Below are 20,431 nucleotides of genomic sequence, written 5' to 3' on the forward strand. Positions count from 1 at the left end.
TAAATTTTGTGGAGATAATTTGAATTCGTTAAGTTATATGGGCGGAATGAATATGTCATGTTTTTGCTGAATGTGAGCATGGCGTGCGTGGTAAAACCACCCTGTAGATATTGGAAGCATTTTCATGTTTTTCATTAGAAAAAAATGCCCAAACACCTTATCATTGTCAGCAAGTAAACTGAACATGTGGCGATAAATTGATTTATTTTATTATTGTCTGTTTTATATACTCACATATTTTGCGGGTGTGCATACCATGAACTTGTCACAAGTTTAATAAGCGATGGAATTAAACACGAACGGTGTTGTTATCATTGCTCGAGATAGTTAGCCAAAGGATGCAGCACTCGGCTGGCGTTAATTACCTGTCCCTGTGCTCTAATCATTAGATTCATTTTCTTCATAGCTATTATTATATTGGCGGAGCCTCAGTGTTGAATTCCATTTAATAAAGTGATTATCACACAACTGTGCAAATGTTCACATAACTTAAAGTATCTAATAATACACAATCATTTAAATGTTATTAGAAATGTCATTAATAAAATAAATACAATATGATTACAAATATTAAACAGTAATTTAGTTTGCTACTTCTTTGCAAACATTTTAGATGTTGCGTGTTGATCTAACTGGTAACTTGTGACGTCTGCACACTCATTCAACATATATTCGTTAAAGAAGCAATAACAACTTGAGCCGAATGATTTCTGTTAGATTTTCTGAGGAAAGAAGGGACCTGAAGGTAGTACTGGTGATATAGTTACTTAAAGTAGAAAGTGTAACTAATAGAGCCAGCGTCGGTAACTGTATACTGCATTGCTATTTGCAGCGGCCTTCTTTCATTTCATTTCATTATAGGAATGTTGTTATGATAAGGCCAGACTTTTTTTATTCCTTGTTTCTCGAGTTTTTATGAGGCATTTTTTGGAGGAGGACGGAAACAAATAAAATTATTTATTTTTTTCCATTAGATTTGTGTGTTTCTCAAAGAATTGTAAGTGAGATCATTGATCGGAGAAAAGAAAGGAAATACAATGTTATTCCATGTATAACCTTGTTTCTCACATTAATCCATGCAAAGCTCATCTGACTTGTAAAACTGGACATTTCTGTGGGTTGCCTAAATCTGCAAGAAAACCCCAAATTAGCAGTTCTTGTGAATTTCACACTGAAATGTTTTGTCATTAAAATTACAACCACTCACTCGAATATCCAGTTTTACAAATAGATTTTTGAAATTTAAAATAGTTTAAAGTATAATTTATGCGTACTCAAAGTACACAAGCTTGTTTAGAGTGTTTCCACCAACTGAATAAAAAGTCTAACCCACATATGCACAGGCGACAACTTTGCGGCTTCAAGGACGTGAATAATGAAAGTATATTGTTGCTTAGCGACACACCGCAGGGCTACTGCTATTTGATGTCAATTTGCGTGAATATAATTAAAACTCGCCTCTTCTGTGGCTAATGCGAGTAACTTTTCGCTGCTTTCATAAGAAAATCCAGGGCGGTTGGCTCCTGTTCATCAGGGCTATGTACGTTGACAGAATACTTAGTCCCGTAAACAACATCGATGTATTTCATGCCGAAGTCCTGGGCTATCGTGATCGGTGCGCTAGTGGCGAGCACCGTTTTGTCAGATTGAGGCGACTGCAGCCCATCAATGCGTACAATAGGTCGATCTTCCCACTCCTTAGGAACATCTAGGTTGACAATGTCGGTAATTGCGGCACAATTTTCAGCATTAATGAGGGATTTCTCAGTTTTTGACAACAGAGTTTCACGGCGTGTCACCACAAACCAGGCTGCCGACAAATTACGCTGAAATAAAATTTTATTTTTATTTCATTTTCGGCTCCTGTTTCACACGGCGGGTTCGCAAAACAAGGGATAAAAAAGTCTGGCCTAACTATTTAATTCAAGCCTTTGCTAGACCAGATAGGTAAATACTTTTAAAATACCACACTTCCCGTGTTGGGGTGATTTCAAAGTAGGTGGTGAAAATAAACTAACCATTTGATTGATAGAAAAGTGAAAAACGAATAAAATGGTATGGATGTAGACAGCATATAAAGCACATACGCTTTCAATATAGCAAATACAGTAGTCAGTAGTAACATTGTGAACCAAAAATATAATAAAACTATTATTCAGGGCTTGACATTCGGGTAATCCTATATCCTGGGACAAGTAAAATTGAATAGTATTAAACTCACTTTTCTTTAACATATAGGCAACATACAGTTTGGACAAAAAAGTTTAAAAGTTAACAAGAAGTCCTGTTATTTTTTTTTATTTTTATTTTTAGTCACAATTTGCCATGGGCCATCTCCAACATCACTAGCCTTCTCCATTACATGATCCTTAACACTGGCCTTCTGTTCTTTGTTTCTGATGGAATCATTTGAATCATTGATATTCTTTGCTTGTGATAACTGGGCTGCCTGTTTTGAATCCTTTGGCTGCTGCGAATGTGTAGTCTTCCTTCTAGCAGATTTTTCAGATAGTGTTCTGTTGCCAGCAGATTTGTCCACATGGGACACATGCTCTGCTTTTTTTTCAACTGTGATGGACTGAATTTTTTCAGTGATATCATCAACCTGTTCCACATCATCTTGTGAATCTATCTCACTCATTCCATCAGAATCGCCGTAAGTCTGCTTCGGCAGTGTGAATACTTCATTTGTCTTTATTTGACAGCCGTCTTCCAGTAATTTTACCATTATTCGTGCAATGTTCCTACAATCTGCAATACCACTGTGTTGACGTCCTTCAAAAGTCATTCCAAGATGATCCAACATAAGGGTGAGTTTAAGTCTTCGGGTGTGGTAGTAATTGCTGAATAGTTTTCGGATATTAATCCAGCGACGTGCATACTCCGGGAAAGAAATTTGACTCAAAACACATTGTACATTGAGGAAACATATAATATCCCATGGCCTATGAAAAAAAAAACAATAACCTCACTATAAATAAACAAGCAAAGCTCATTAGGCACTACCAGTACATATCAATTCATTTGCCCATAATATTCACAGATGCACTCTAACTTCATAAATTGTGTCACAAAAATTGTGATGACAGTTTAATTATTATTTAAAAAGTGTACTTTCTAGTCTCTACCTGTTGAAAGGTTAAGGAAAGCTACAAAGAGACAATCTTGGATCACGCCATGTGACCATGCATTGGCCAGTCGTATCACAGAATCCATGAATGGGGCAGTATCATAAACATTAGACTGATTAGCAATTCAATTTAAGGCAATTTACTTACCCATCAGTTACAATTGCAAAACTGTACTCTGATCCAAGTTTATTCTCTTCAAGCCAGTTTTCGAATTGGTCAAGCACATCTGAAAATAAAGGAGCACCATCCACCTGGGCCTAGTATGTTATAATAGGACAAATACAGTTACTTACAAAACAACAGTACATGTATGATATTCCTGTTTTAGAAATTATGTAGCTAAAAAACATACCATAACAAACTTTGTTCTTACCTGTGTGATCCCAGTTAGTTCTGTACAGAAATCTGATAGTTTGGGGTGTAATACTGGCCGACAGAAGGTACGAAACTCCTTTTCCTGAAAAGATACACCAAAAAACATGTATATATTTTATTTTTGGCAATGCTTACACTCAGGCAACCAGTCGGTCGCTTAATCTTTCCAATGACAACTCAATGAGTTATCCCAGGACATCAACAAAATGATAAATGTGTGAACAGAAAATATAAAAGCTAAACAAATGGAAATTGCACATTATGCAAATATATTATTTTTTGATTGATTAATCTGATTATTCTAGCAATAGATATAGTCAGATCAACATCACTGGTTAGAAACCTGTGCCGCTGAGTTTGCACACAAATGATAAAAGTTGTTTAGCACTGGTATTTTCAGAGATTAATTTTTAAATCTTCATTTTTTTTTTTTGTTTAATCAACTTGTAAGCCAGCCTATGTACTGTATTGTACTGCAGGATTTGATGAGGATTCATCAGGATATTTCAACCATTATGCACATCCAACAAAATCTTACCATTTTCAGCGTTTTACTATTTATCAACACCACTGGGAACTCAATAATTTCATGAACATAGTCTGTAGGATTTTCTTTCTCACATGTGGCTTCATAATCTATCACTACTAGGTAATCAAACGGACATTTTACAGGATTGATTATGTCATCTGATTCCAAACCAGCTTTGATTAACTTCTGCTTCCGCATATGTGACTTCAGTCGTTTCTTCAATACATCTGTGGTACCTCTGAAACAATTAGCATGTCAGTTACTGGATTCTTCCATTGTAAAAGTTATGTGAATTAAAAAACTATATCAAATTAAAAATACTGGCATTATGACACTCACTCTTTATCTAGTTCTAACTCTTCAAGTTTGGCAACCAGCTGCAACTTATTCCATTTATTGATTTCACCATTTTTTAGTGATATTTCTTTATATACAGGGTTACTGTAGTCTTTCTTCTGGGATGAATCCGCCATCTGTAGCACTGACGGTATCTTGTAACAGTCATTGGCTTTGTTTACCTGCAGTTCCAAAATAGATGAGATTAAAATAATAGGAACTGATGTCCAGGAAATGTGCTACAACAAAAATCATGGACAGCAACCATTAAAATATTTAAAATCCTAAAGTTCATCTTATGTTATCTCCATCAGTAATCAAATTTAAAAGTTCAAGAGTTATACTGACTGAAAGACGACATTCTGCACCATTAATTACAAATCCTGTCTGACATTGCTGTGTGAATATTGCTTTGAGTGTGTGCTAAATACAACTAACCTAGGAAGAACATAATATTTGAAGTTATCTCTGATAAAATTCAAAAGGCAGGGACCAAATGGTTATACAGAAAACAACAAGAGTCTGGTGTGCATCACAGACTAATATTTCACTTCATGTCAAATATTGATTTTGTAATATAGTCCATAGTCGATTATGAAACTGAGAATTCTGTGTGCAATTTGATGACTTTGCAATTCCTTGAGATGCTGGAAACGTATTCCCAACCAAATCCACACAACTGATTGGTAATAATTTTCTGATGCAGATATCTTGCGAATATTGTAGCTGTTGTATATTATGTGACATGCTTTTAGGCTACAAACATCATTTTACAGGCAATACAACTTCAAGGACGGTTAACACAATTCCTGGTCCCAGACAAATCGGATATTCAACAGGTGTGGTTGCATGATCATCATATTTTTTATTTGTTTGTGGAGGTCTGCTGGACTCGCCATAATTTTTGTTGAAATGAAATATGCACTATTTAGACGGTTGTGATTGTGGCAATTTACTAAAGAATGACACAGACATAGGCAGGAACAGAAGTCAGTGACTTTCATCAACCCTTTGTCAAGGTCAAACAAGACTCACAGTAATTACTGTAGTGTTAATGTGAGACCTACGAAAGTTCACATTGTCTCGTAATCATTTTTGTTCACTTCATGTATAGGGAAGAGTGTGTTAACTCCATGTTGGATTTTGAAAGGAGTTGTGGGATAGAAAATTGAACTGTAGAGGGCGTTTGGGAGGAAACTCACATCTTTTCTATAGAGCCCTATGTTAAAACAAAGACATTAGAAAATCTTTTTCTAATTCTAAGTCAGATAACATAAGGTTATCGTATTTCCTTATTTCTTCCATTCAAACAACTTTATGAAAATTGGCAGCAATATAGTAGAAATCTAAACACAGTCAGTCAGTATTACAGCGGTTCTGAGAATTATTCATTCCGTCAGTCAGCAAGACGGCTTGCAACTTTGCAAAATATTTGGTTTTTGCTTTGAGGGTGCTGTTTGACTGATAGTATGCTGTATGGGATACGATTCACTATTTTATGGGGATTGTCAACATGATTATTTGCTAATCTAGTTTACGTATTCAATAACTATTCTTCATTTTTTGAGTATCTACATTGTATGCTGATCAAGAATGTTAAAATAAATCAATATAACCTGTTCATGTATTCTAAAGAACGTGTACCATATTTGCTCTATTAGAAGCGCATCTCCAATAGAAGCGCATATAAGCTGTTTTTGTTGTTTATTTTGGTTGTAATAGAAGCACACCCACCAGGACGTCAGTATCCGATGTTTTGTTTGCATGGTTTTCAGAGTGGCATTTATAATCATGTGTTTACTTGCAAATGTTCTACTTCACACATCTACCGTAATAATCCTTCTATCAAATCGACCCCTCTATTAGTTGGACCACCTAATTTTGTCTGCAAAAATATATTTTTGTTTTTCCTCTTTTAGTTCGGCCACTCACAGGAAATGGGGCCTTCAAATTGCTATCATCCCAGCAAATGTTTCACGCAATGAATAGCAATAAAACAAGTTTACTATGTTTGTCTTCCTGTGCATTCTGTCACTTCACCCCTCTTTTACACACAAAGAAACAATTAAATCTTCCAGACATGGCGTTGACTATGTGAGCTTTGATAAACCCAAGTGCGTCTTTGTGGGGTCAAACTGATGTCATATGCTAATCACTATCACTGTTGCGTGCAGCGTGATTTATGATTACCGGCAAATTAGACAAAAACAAAATTAACATAAATGAACTAGTAACCACAATTTTCCTACCACTGGGCCTATAGTAAATTTGATAGCGGCACACTAACATCCTATAAAACAATCATATAATCATAGTAAGTGTAACCAAATTTAGAATTTCAGCACATAAATTACCAATTGAAAAATTAAGATACCAAAAAATACCCTCAGAGCAAAGATTTTGCACATTGTGTTCTGATCAGTCTGTTGGTGATGAAATGCATGCTCTTTTTGACTGCAAACTGGATGAAATTGTAAAGGCACGTAGCTACTTTTGGAATACTCTATCATTATACAATGATAATATTTTAAAATTACCAAATAAAGATATGTTTGTGCATATTATGGGAATAAAAGACAGTTTCATTGCCAATAGTCTAGGAAAGTTTATTAACATAATTTTACAAAGTAATACCTAATAGTTGTTAGTGTTATCTGTTTTAACATTTTATTGTATTTTTAATATCTGTATTTCTTGTTATTGTGTTGTTGTTGTTTTGTTTTTTTCTTTGTGTATGATTATTGACCATGGTTAATGTGTTTCCAATTCATTAATTTGAGTCAAATAAAATATACTATACTCTACTATACTATACTATACTATACTTGTCAAGGTACTCAACATAATTCGTCATCCAGAAAAACTTGACACTGTGTGGCGTGACATTCTTAGTTTAACACCGGACGTTGCGCCTAATTTCAAAGGTTGCTACACCTCTCCTATCACAAAACACGAGGGAGATCTACAGTGGCGCATTATTCATGGTGCCTACACTACAGCGGGCTTTCTTGTTGGTGCCAATCTCGCCACTTCAGAAAATTGTCCACTTTGTGGCGAGTTGGATTCTTTGCCGCATATTTTCCTGGAATGTCCGGTGATTGATGCCCTCTGTGGTAGTATCAAGCATTTGTCTACAAATCTTCTCAAGCCTGGTATCTCAGTTCCACATTGGTGGTTTGTTATTCTTCCTCCTCATCATTCGAGTAAATTTCTCTCTCGTCAGTGTGAAAGCATCTTCTTGTATATTATATCAACTGCCAAAATAGCAATTCATATCTCTCGTCGGAATAAGCGAGAGAAAAACCTGCTTGTGAATCCATTTGAAATATTCAAGAATCGAATTGTTGCCCGGATAAAGTCGGAGTACCAGTATTTCAAAATGATAAAACAACTGGAAAGGTTTGAACAAGTCTGGGCTACTAATGATACACTTTGTTCAGTAGAAAATGGAGTATTACAAATCCATGTCTGATTGCGTTTTCATATTTTGTTTTTTCTGGTTTCATTCACATGGTCATTTTGTTTCGTGTTTTCTTTATACGTTTCGGTTTTCCTTAGCATTTGGCAGGGGGGATCGTAACTTCTTGTAGTGAGAACCAGTGTGACTGGCCTGCCAACGGGATGCTAAGGTTTTTATAGTAAAAGTTATCAGTCACTTCCGTTAATGTAATTTAGTTTTATTATCCGTAAATCAAAAATCACTATACTATACTATACTATACTATACTATACTATACTATACTATACTATACTATACTATACTATACTATACTATACTATACTATACTATACTATACTATACTATACTATAACGTAATCAATCATTCAGTTTGTCTTCCTAAAAGCATTTATTGTTTACTGCAAATATGCTAATGAGGAGATAAGTGAACTGAGACACTGTTGCATGCAGCATGATTTATGATTGCCATCAAATTAGACAAAAACAAAATTAACATAAATGAACTAGTAACCACAATTTTCCTACCACTGGGCCTATAGTAAATTTGATAGCAGCACACTAACATCCTATAAAACAATCATATAACGTAATCAATCATTCAGTTTGTCTGCCTAAAAGCATTTATTGTTTACTGCAAATATGCTAATGAGGAGATAAGTGAACTGAGACAGTGCATCTTTGGAAGTCAAACTTGTGTTGTCTGCAAGGAAACATTGGATCAACATTGACCTGTGATGGCTGTAAAACAATCATGTAATCAATTATTCAGCTTGCATTTAGATTTTCCTTTAATTTTTTCTGTATTACAAGCCAATATTACTGTGAAGTATTCACCAATGTCCGTCAATGTCTTGCCATGTTTTTTGACTGCTTTATCTAGTCACGGTGGTGATTAGACATGACGTTTTATATAAATTGAAGTTGGTAAATCATTTTCAGGGTCATCCCACTCTAAAATATGCTAAGCAGTTCAAAAGAAAATAGTATGAGAAAAAGATTGAGCGAGTGTACAAATTATTGCAAATTACAACTAACATGATCGAACTAAATACATTATTTACATAACTTGACAAGCTCTGTGGGTGGTGTATTTAGCGCTTCCGCTGTGTTTGTTGCGTTCTCTTCTTGAAGTGGTAGTTTCTTTTTTATTCTCAATCCTGCAGTTCAGTTACTAGAATTTATACCCTTATAATTCGACCACTCAAAATATACCTCTGATAGTTTAACCACTCAAAGAAATAATTTCTGTTTTTCTTCTTATAAATCGGCCACTCCCAAAAATAATTATTTGTTCATGATTGAATTGATAGAAGAATTACGGTAGTACATAACAATAACGATTATACAAAATAATGTTGATACATTTTGAAACAAAATTGACGAGCGGTGCCTTTTTTGGTTCGGGTCAAGAACTTTCATCAGTAAACATGTTGTAAATAACCAAGTAATTTGTCAGCTGTCAGCGCGTAGCTGTCTTTCTAACAACCTTATATCTTCGTTGAACGTGAATGTTTTTCTAGTCGAGTATTGTACTAAGGTAGAAGCCTAGTCATAATTTTTGAAAAAATTGATCATATATCATGTCACGAATGTCAAACATTAAATCATGTTTATGTTGTATGTCGTGATGGTGGCGTTTTGTGTTTGTCTTACGGCGATAGATAGGCAATGTTGTTTTTGGCGATAGATAATTGTTAAATATAGAGTGGCAAGATGTTTCTTTTAGTCAGCACTAGGGAAGCGGACTTTGATAGAACCCGATCTGAACGTTCATGTGATCAAATGTGGATGTCCGATCTTGTAGGTACCACAGTAAGCCATTGAATAATATTGCATCATGGGAGTTTGTGATCTATTCTGGAGGACGTCGGTTCGCCGTTGTTGGCAGTATACCATTTTTTACGTGTCTACTAATCACGCGTTTGCAAGTAACGTTAGAACAATACACTGTGTATTGTCATACAAATTAATGTATTGTGATCTACGGAATGTGCATCATAAAGATAATTCTATTGGCCAATTCCGGCCTACTGCAGTTAACGAGTGGGGAAACTCGCCAGTGAATGACATTCCCGATTTTGGTTCTGAACTGGATGTGCCTTCTAATTTATGTTACTGGCTACGGAGGTGTACTGCGGTGCAAGGGAATCCACCCGGACCACTCTCCTTCTACAAGTTACGAATATTGGACAGATAAACTCTGTAATTGATTGGTATCGTGCTCGACTGAGTGTGCAGCGTGTATTCTACGACTACAGTGCTTCTGACTGCGTTTTGTAATTACCGTCGTCGCCACCGTTAGCAGAGACTCGCTGGAAAATACACCGTTATCACGCAAAGACCAGTTTTCATCTAGTTTGAAGAAACTGTATGTAGGTAGGGCTGTGTCCGATCGCCAGTATATTATTTGCGTCCGTTGTTTGTTATGTATGTTTGTCTCTTAGTTTTATGCATGCATGCAAGATTCTATGTTAGACAATTATTTACATTATCGATTTAGGCATTTCCTCGTAATAGTATAACGTAATCCACTACCCTTTTCCCGTGTGGAAATATTACAATATTATTACTGAATTATATTTCTAGTGTTATATTTTTTGTGTAACAAAACAACGTGTACCCCACTACCCCTTGTAACGGGTCAGGCATTTCCTGCCCATCTTTTAGGTGTGTGGAATAAAGTACGTTGTTTAAACCTTACTCGTGTAGCGTGTACTTGTTGTTTATGTCGCATATAAATTATATAACTGTCCTAAGTTTCGAATTATTAAAGGACCCAGTTCACAGGGGTGTTATGGGTGTCATTTGTTTGGGACAATTTGAAACCTTAGCTCAACCCAACTAGCACCCTGTGACATTTTGGTGGCAGCGGTGGGATTCATAGGTTTATAAATCAATTGGTTAAATTTATGAATTCATTGAGTACATTTATAAAGCCATTAATTATATCGAAACAAATCTATCAGTTGTTGTTGGATTGAGTGCGACATATCAACAATTCCTTGCTACAATTAATCGACTAGATTAAATTTATAACATGGATATTGATGTGGGAAAGTTAAAGCAAACTGGGGAAGAATTGGGTTATGAGGGGCCTGCCCTAACAAAATTTATTCAGGAAGAGAGAAGTAGATTAATCATTGAATTTAAAGAGAATCAACAACATGCTAGGGAGGCAAGAAAGGCAGAGAGGGAAGAGGCAAAGGCACAAAGAGAGGAGGCAAAGGCACAAAGAGAGGCAGAGGAACGGTCTGAAAAAAGAAAGTTTGAAGAAAAAGAGAGGGAAAGGCAATTTGAATTAGAAAGAATAAAAACAGAAATAACCGTGAGAGCAGAGGGAACTGGTGGCCAATCCCAGGATTCATATATGATGGGTGCTAAACTTCCTAAACTGTCAGAATTTAAGGAGGGCGAGGATATGGATGCGTTTTTGGTTCGATTCGAGGTATTTGCTAAAAGTCAACACTGGTCAGAAGATGTATGGGGCGTAGGTTTAGGTGCACTTTTGACTGGTAAAGCGCTTGCAGTGTATGTTAGTCTTCCTGTAGAAGATTTAGCAGACTATAAAGCAGTCAAGGATGCCTTGTTAAAACTATACGATTTGAATGAGGAGGGATTTAGATACAAATTTAGGCAAGCAACACCTGGGAACATGGAAACGGCGGCTCAGTTTATGGTAAGGTTAGGAAATTATTTGGCAAGATGGGTGGAATTATCGGGCCGTGACAAAACGTATGAAAACATTTTGGATTTGGTGACAAGAGAACAGTTCATAAACACATGTAGTCCCGATTTGGCTTTATTCCTTCATGAGCGGAAGCCAAAGAATTGTCATGAAATGGCTGAATTAGCCGATCGTTATAGGGAAGCTCGTCTGTTTAGAAACCACAGAACCCCTCGTAATGTTAATGTCAACACTGATGCTTCTTTTGATCCTGGCCAGAAACAAACTGGTAAAGGTAAGCAGAATCATAGTAAAAATGGTTCACGGCGAAAAGAGACCCGGACATGTTTTAAATGCCATAAGGTAGGTCATATTGCACCAGATTGTCGTAGTCGTGCAATGAAGTCAGCAGCTGTTGAGGTTGAAGGTGAGAGCAAGCAGATCTCAGCAACCTGCGTGGTCACTCATGCAGATGGTAATAAGTGTTGTAGGCCCAAAGCAGGTAAGTTAACTCTGAAATGTGGCCATGATTTACCATTGTTTAGTTTGTCTAGTGTTAATGCCAAGTCACAAACTACAAGTTCGAAAATGCCTGTGGTAGAGGGTACCATTGGTAAGTATAAAATTAAGGTGTTAAGAGATTCTGGGTGTAGTGGTGTGGTCGTTAGAACCAGCTTAGTAGAATCTAATCAGTTTACAGGAGAGGTTCGAACCTGTTTGTTAATGGACGGTTCGTATCGCAGTGCTCCTGTGGCAAAGTTGTATGTCAACACGCCTTATTTTAAAGGATGGGTTGAAGCTCTGTGCATGAAGCAGCCAATCTATGATTTGGTTATTGGAAATATAGAAGGCGCAAGAGAGCCGGGTGACCCAGATCATGATTGGCCACATGTAGAAATAGGTCTGAAAGTTGACCGAGAGAGTAATGATACAAGAGATCATGAAATGGTCCAAGCTGTACAAACTAGAGCACAGATAAAGGCTCAGAGTAAGCCTGTCCGTCCTCTTATAGTAAAAGAGTTTAAGGAAACTGATGGGGTTGAGTCACACCCTGTTACTGTTGAGGTGCTCAGGGAAGCGCAGCGAACAGATTCAAGTTTAGTTCAAGTTCGTAAGTGGGTGGAGTCGGGCGAAGAGAAAATTTCAGGGAGAGGCAACAAGTCCAAATTTGTGGTGAGCAAAGGTCTCATCTACAGGTTGTATCAATCACCTAAGTTAGGTCAGGGAAGTCGTGTTAAACAACTTGTAGTGCCTACAAAATTTCGCAACGAAGTAATGAGATTGGGGCATGATTGTTTATTATCTGGTCATCTTGGGACCCAGAAAACAGTTGACAAGATCTTAACACAATTCTATTGGCCTGCAATGCATGGCGACATCCAAAGATATTGTCAGTCTTGTGATGTATGCCAGCGTACGTTTCCTAAAGGGAAGGTTGGTAAAGTACCCTTGGGGATAACGCCTCTTATAGACGTACCTTTCAAACGGGTTGCGATTGATTTGGTCGGGCCTATTGATCCCGTAACAGATAAGGGTAATAGATATATTTTGACGTTTATGGATTACGCCACAAGATATCCCGAGGCGGTGCCTTTGAAACGAATCACAACAGAGGTTGTCTCTGAAGCTTTAGTTGGAATTTACAGTCGGTTGGGTGTACCTGAACAGATATTGACTGATCTTGGAACCCAATTTGTGGGTGACCTGATGAAGGAGGTAAGTCATCTTTTGTCAATTAGGCGGATTACTACCACTCCTTACCATCCAGCGTGCAATGGACTTGTGGAAAGGTTCAATGGAACTTTGAAAACAATGCTCCGTAAAATGTGTGATGAAAGACCAAAGGACTGGGATCGGTATGTAGATCCATTATTATTTGCCTATAGGGAAGCACGAAATGAGAGCCTTGGCTTTTCACCATTCGAACTCTTGTATGGAAGAACGGTCAGAGGTCCCATGTCAATTCTGAGAGAATTGTGGACAGGTGAGTCTACTTCTGGAGAGGTGAAGTCAACCTACCAGTATGTGTTGGATCTGCGTGACAGATTAGAAGAAACGTGTAAACTCGCTAGAATGGAGTTATCTAAAGCCCAGTCACGATACAAATTTCATTATGACAAAAAGGCCAAACAGCGTCAATTTGAGGTAGGTGATCATGTTCTACTACTGCTCCCTACAGCACACGACAAGTTAAGAATGCAGTGGCAAGGGCCTTACATTGTGAAGGAGAGAGTGGGTCAGATGGACTATCGGATTGAAAGGAAAGGTAAGATTAAGCTTTATCATGCTAACCTGTTAAAAAAATACGAGTTGAGATCGGAAGAGCCTGTGAATAAACATATGGGCGTATTGGAGTGTGTTGGTGTTGGATTAATCGATGGTCACGAGTTGGACGATTCGTGGGCAGACGATCCAAGTCGAGAGACTGCCGACTTAGTAGAAACCATCACTATTGCAGGTAAGGAAAGCATTAAAGATGTGCACATCTGGGAAGGGTTAGACGACGAACAAGCGAAGGTAGTTAGCATGCTACTTGTGAAATTTGCTGACACTTTGTTGGATATTCCTGGTAAATGTAGAGTAGGGCAACATAATATTCATTTGACCTCCGATGTGCCAATCAGATCACGTCCATATCCCCTGCCATATGCCTTGGAGAAGACAGTAAGGGATGAAATCCAAACTATGTTGAAAATGGGGGTCATTGAACAATCAAACTCCCCATATTGCTCCCCAATCGTACTCATTAAGAAAAAGGATGACGCAATTAGGTTCTGTATCGATTTTCGGAAGTTGAACAAGATTACCATTTTCGATGCAGAACCAATGCCAAATCCCGAGGAAATGTTTGCCCAATTGGCTAAAGGCAAGTATTTTACCAAATTAGACCTAGCAAAGGGGTTCTGGCAAATACCACTGGCACCAAAGGCCAAGGAAAAGACCGCATTCCAGACTCCTTTGGGCCTTTTCCAATTTATTTACATGCCCTTTGGACTTGTAAATAGTCCGTCCTCGTTTAGTCGCATTATGCGTGTGGTTCTCAAGGGCTTAGATGGAAAGGTGGTGAACATGGTTGATGATATCTTGATTTATACAGAAACTTGGGTAGAGCACATGACTATTTTTGCAGAGGTTCTAACTCGTTTAAAAAACGCAGGGTTGACGGCAAAGCCAAGTAAATGTTTCATAGGATATAATAGCTTAGAGTTTGTAGGTCATCAGGTGGGTCATGGGCTGTTACGAATGATACCTGAAAAGGTTGAAGCACTCTTGCAGGCAAAACGCCCATGTACAATAAAACAAGTCCGATCATTTCTGGGTATGGCTGGGTATTACCAAAAATTCGTACCTAATTTTTCCACTATAGCAGCCCCCCTGAGTGATCTAACAAGAAAGGGACAGCCTAAAAAGGTGAATTGGGGTGAGCCACAGCAAAAATCTTTTGATGATTTGAAGGAAATGTTGAGTAGACAACCTGTGCTGAGTTTACCAAATTTTGCGGAACCATTCATAATACGCACAGACGCGTCTAACTGCGGACTAGGAGCAGTTTTATTGCAAAATAAAGGTGACCATGCATTTCCTATTGCCTATGCAAGTAGAAAATTATTGGATAGGGAAACCTCTTATTCAGTCATTGAAAAGGAATGCCTTGCACTTGTGTGGGGAATACATAAATTTCAGAGATACTTGCATGGACGGGAATTTGTGATTGAAACAGATCACCAACCGTTAATATATTTGAACCGTGCCAAAGTTTTGAATGGCAGATTAATGCGCTGGGCTCTTTCCCTACAACCTTATAATTATAGAATAGTAGCTATAAAAGGGTCTCATAATATTGGTGCTGATTATTTAAGTCGCAGCACTGGTGCAGAGACCGATAACTAATGATATAATGATTGACAATCCTGACTTCTTAGATGAAGACTACGTTTCATCTTAAAGGGGGAGTTGTGTCACGAATGTCAAACATTAAATCATGTTTATGTTGTATGTCGTGATGGTGGCGTTTTGTGTTTGTCTTACGGCGATAGATAGGCAATGTTGTTTTTGGCGATAGATAATTGTTAAATATAGAGTGGCAAGATGTTTCTTTTAGTCAGCACTAGGGAAGCGGACTTTGATAGAACCCGATCTGAACGTTCATGTGATCAAATGTGGATGTCCGATCTTGTAGGTACCACAGTAAGCCATTGAATAATATTGCATCATGGGAGTTTGTGATCTATTCTGGAGGACGTCGGTTCGCCGTTGTTGGCAGTATACCATTTTTTACGTGTCTACTAATCACGCGTTTGCAAGTAACGTTAGAACAATACACTGTGTATTGTCATACAAATTAATGTATTGTGATCTACGGAATGTGCATCATAAAGATAATTCTATTGGCCAATTCCGGCCTACTGCAGTTAACGAGTGGGGAAACTCGCCAGTGAATGACATTCCCGATTTTGGTTCTGAACTGGATGTGCCTTCTAATTTATGTTACTGGCTACGGAGGTGTACTGCGGTGCAAGGGAATCCACCCGGACCACTCTCCTTCTACAAGTTACGAATATTGGACAGATAAACTCTGTAATTGATTGGTATCGTGCTCGACTGAGTGTGCAGCGTGTATTCTACGACTACAGTGCTTCTGACTGCGTTTTGTAATTACCGTCGTCGCCACCGTTAGCAGAGACTCGCTGGAAAATACACCGTTATCACGCAAAGACCCGTTTTCATCTAGTTTGAAGAAACTGTATGTAGGTAGGGCTGTGTCCGATCGCCAGTATATTATTTGCGTCCGTTGTTTGTTATGTATGTTTGTCTCTTAGTTTTATGCATGCATGCAAGATTCTATGTTAGACAATTATTTACATTATCGATTTAGGCATTTCCTCGTAATAGTATAACGTAATCCACTACCCTTTTCCCGTGTGGAAATATTACAATATTATTACTGAATTATATTTCTAGTGTTATATTTTTTGTGTAACAAAACAACGTGTACCCCACTACCCCTTGTAACGGGTCAGGCATTTCCTGCCCATCTTTTAGGTGTGTGGAATAAAGTACGTTGTTTAAACCTTACTCGTGTAGCGTGTACTTGTTGTTTATGTCGCATATAAATTATATAACTGTCCTAAGTTTCGAATTATTAAAGGACCCAGTTCACAGGGGTGTTATGGGTGTCATTTGTTTGGGACAATTTGAAACCTTAGCTCAACCCAACTAGCACCCTGTGACATATCACATGACAATGTTCATTAGTTTATTATGTACAATGATGAATCAAATGTTCTATGGTACAATGAAATAACATTATTTTGTGCGTTACAGTTAAACTTTTTGAGAAATGTGTTCTAATATTTCTGGAAAATTGCTATTTTTAGAACGATTCCGTAGAACACAATGTTAAAGAAAAAATGCATTTTTTGACACTTTTTAAAACCCAGATTTTTAAAATAATTTAAACAAAAAGTATGCAGCCTATGTCACCAGGCTAGATTTTGAGATACTGCATAATATCTCTGCCATTGGAACCTATGGTAACATTGTTATAATAGTGCCAAAATGGCGATTTTCCACTAAAATACAACCATCATTTTCTCAAAAAAAAAGGTGACCACCAACTTTTTTTAGGTCAATATCCTTGTATTGCCTTGGAGTACAGTTTATAATTGCTGGGTATTTTAACTTATTGAGTAGGCGCCCTTCTACCTTAAAATGCCATTATAGGAAGACGGTCTTACCGGTATTGGGAAAACCTTGGAAGACCCGGGTATAGACAGCAGAGAATCCATAATGAAGGACGCCCTCAACCAACACTTCCAAGAAAGTCTGGTCATAGCAACTCGTGGAATAACATGCCTATAGAAAATAACGACAACCCAGCCTTGTTCTCACAGTTCCTGAAATTCATGAACTTTATAAACTCATTTTGAATATAAAACAGATACTTCACCGTTTTACAAAGCAAATTTCCAACTGGTAGAACCGGTTGATTTTGAATTTTAATTTCAGTTTTACATCCAAAGTTACCGTTGAAAAATGTTTGATTAGTAATTGTTGTCTTTCCACTCTTGCAATCATACAAGGGTGTACTTTCAACAGAACCGTTTTTTTTCTTTTCATAATAGTACATAAGTATTGTTGGTTACTGACTGTGTAGTTGTGTTGTTTTGTGTTGTGTTGTTTTTTTTTTCTTTTTTTTTCTTTTTATGCATTTGATTGCACTTTAGTTTTTTATTAACTGCTACGACACAAGTTCACATACACTTGTGTCCTTAGCGTTTTTTTTTATTAGTATTATCTAGTATTTTTGATATCTATACTAACACTCATTGAATATTGTTTTCAGAAATATTTTATTTTATTTTTTTATATACTAAAGCTTTTTATCCTTTTTTCCTTTTAGTCCCCCTGAATTTGATTTAAAAAGTATGAGAAATTTTCATAGCAACGCACTGCCCTACTTTAAGTTAGGTAGTTGGAATGTAAATGGCATCCAAAATAAGAGCCAGGATCACAAGTTTATTAACTTTATTTCTCCATTAGATTTTATTTGTATTCAGGAGACCTGGTTGAATAGTGATATAACCCAAGTTTCTCTCCCAGCTGTCTTAGATAATTAGGAAATAATCCGTAAAGATAGACAGTCTGGAAATAACACATCAAAATGTAGGAGAGGTGGAGTTGCTGTTTTGTTCAAGGACAAATTTAAACATTTCATCACTAGAATTAACACAGAAAATAATATGAATGATATTCTTTGGTGTAAAATTAATAAAAAGCTATTTAACCGTAGCAGTGATTTATATATTGGCTGCATATATATACCTCCAGAAAACTCATCTATTTATAAAAGTAATGAAAGTGATAAATTCTTACTGCTTGAGAGGGATATAGCACATGTCTCTGCTAAAGGAGATGTTATCCTGTTAGGTGATTACAACTCTAGAGTTGGCTTAATTAATGATTTAGTAAATGAAGAAAATAATAAACATATTCCCCTCCCTCTTAACTATATCACTGACAACTTTAGAGAAAGACGTAGCATGGATAACAAAGCAAAAACAAACACTAACAAATTTGGTAGAAAATTAATTGAGCTTTGCATGGACAATAACTTGATTATTCTCTATGGGCGCACCTGGTAAATACACCTGCTACACAGCAAATGGGTGCAGTACCGTTGATTATGCAATCACATCTACTTTTATTTTTGAAAATGTTCAGTATCTCAAAGTGCATGACCTAACCTGCATCTCAGATCACTGCCCCATATCACTGTCTCTGTCTTTTAAAATTGATAACAATATTAACATAAAAAAACGTGAAGTCAAAATGGACATGAAACCACTACCAGCAAAATACATCTGGGACAGTGAAGCAAAACTAAAATTTAGGCAACTTCTTGAAATTGCTAAAGAAAACGAAATTAGCGACATTATAAACAAAATTGATTCAAACAATTGTGATGATGTTGTTACAGAATTTAGTGCTTTGCTGTCATCAGTCGCGGATAAAACTGTCAAAAAAATAACACCCAAAATTAGAAAAAAGAAAAAAAGAGGAACCAAATTATGGTTTGATAGAGAGTACTGGGAAATTCGAAATGAACTTAAAACTGCTAGCAAATTGTTTCAGCAATATCCCCTTGATCCGTTCACCAGGGGAAAATACTTTGTTATAAAAAAAAATATAAAAAATTAATTAAAAGGAAAAAATATGACTTAAAACAGCATCAGTTATCAAAGCTAAGTGATTTGGAAGGTGAACCATCAACATTTTGGAAGCTGTTACGAGACTTAAACTCAGATTGTTTAGATAACAATAACAATTCAATTGAGCCCAATGAGAAAGGCAGACATAATAATATGCCGCTGGATAAAAGAACATGTGATATGTGCAGCCAAAATATAATTGAGGATGAGCAACATTTTGTAATGAAATGTCCAGCTTACAGTCACCATAGGGACAAATTATTCCTGACTGCACAAAATAAAGTTCCAAATTTTGATAAAGAAAATAGTCAGAATAAATTCATTTTGATTATGGCAAACCATACTCTAGCACCAGCCTTAGCTGTCTTCCTAAAAAACAGCTATGGAACAAAACAACAACTATCAGTGTATTAGGCTACATTTTGTGTTCATTCTATTTTCTGTATTCACCATTGGCTGCAAATTATTTTTGATTTGTTTTATTTTTTAAGAAAAGTTTTTATTTTTTGTTTTATTTTTTAGATTGTAGTTTTTTTTAATTTCTTTCTGTAAAACCTTTTTTATCCTTTCCTAAGGATGTTATGCGTCTAATAAAAAAATATACACTGATCTGCCGTAATTCCATACATAAACATGAATGAAATGCAGTTATTCTGATCTTAAAACCTTTAAACCTGTGAATATTAAACATAATTATAGTATAGGTATACCTTCCGTCTTGGTCTTGTCTCCCAGCAGCTGCCAGGTTCATGTAAGGTTAGCCGCTGACTTGTCGACTTTGAGTTTGAAGCAGTCGGCAACTGTCGTTCTTCGGGTGGATCCGAGAGATTGTCACTTCTTTTGGTACTAGTACCAAAATATGAAGAAATTCTGAGTAACATGAATACTAGAATAAGTGCTAAAAGACATACAACAGTCAACAGCAAATAAAATATCGTTAAAACAAGAAAATTGTAAGTTTCCTATTCAACTTCTATATTTGCCCGTAAAAACAAAATTACCCTTTGACACGTGTGTCTGTTTCTCATTTCTTTTCTCCAAACACTTTCGCACGCTTTCGGGAAGACGAAACTTGAACGTCAAGTAACGCTCAACTATTATAAAAACAGAAATTCAGTTATATTTTTATATTAGGCCGAAAAAGAATCATCACCCAGTTCATTGTTTTGCAAAACAAAACATTAATATTGTGCCGTTGGTGGCGCTATTTAGAATCTTAACACT

General features: G+C 36.7%; 1 protein-coding gene across 1 annotated transcript; it reads right to left on the minus strand.

The window, feature by feature from the left end:
* Positions 1-1,821: 1,821 nt before the first annotated feature.
* LOC100377983 (3'-5' exoribonuclease 1-like) lies at positions 1,822-20,215 on the minus strand. The gene is made up of 6 exons (XM_006820637.3): positions 19,918-20,215; positions 4,375-4,553; positions 4,045-4,273; positions 3,505-3,588; positions 3,279-3,388; positions 1,822-2,945 (listed from the first exon to the last, which is right to left on the minus strand). The coding sequence occupies exons 1-6, from the start codon at positions 20,086-20,088 to the stop codon at positions 2,288-2,290; spliced, it is 1,431 nt and encodes a 476-aa protein (XP_006820700.2). The 5' UTR covers positions 20,089-20,215; the 3' UTR covers positions 1,822-2,287.
* Between the last annotated feature and the right edge of the window lie 216 nt (positions 20,216-20,431).

The sequence above is a fragment of the Saccoglossus kowalevskii genome, chromosome 10 (assembly GCF_978046115.1).
Source record: "Saccoglossus kowalevskii chromosome 10, keSacKowa6.1, whole genome shotgun sequence".
Taxonomy (NCBI): Eukaryota; Metazoa; Hemichordata; class Enteropneusta; family Harrimaniidae; genus Saccoglossus; species Saccoglossus kowalevskii.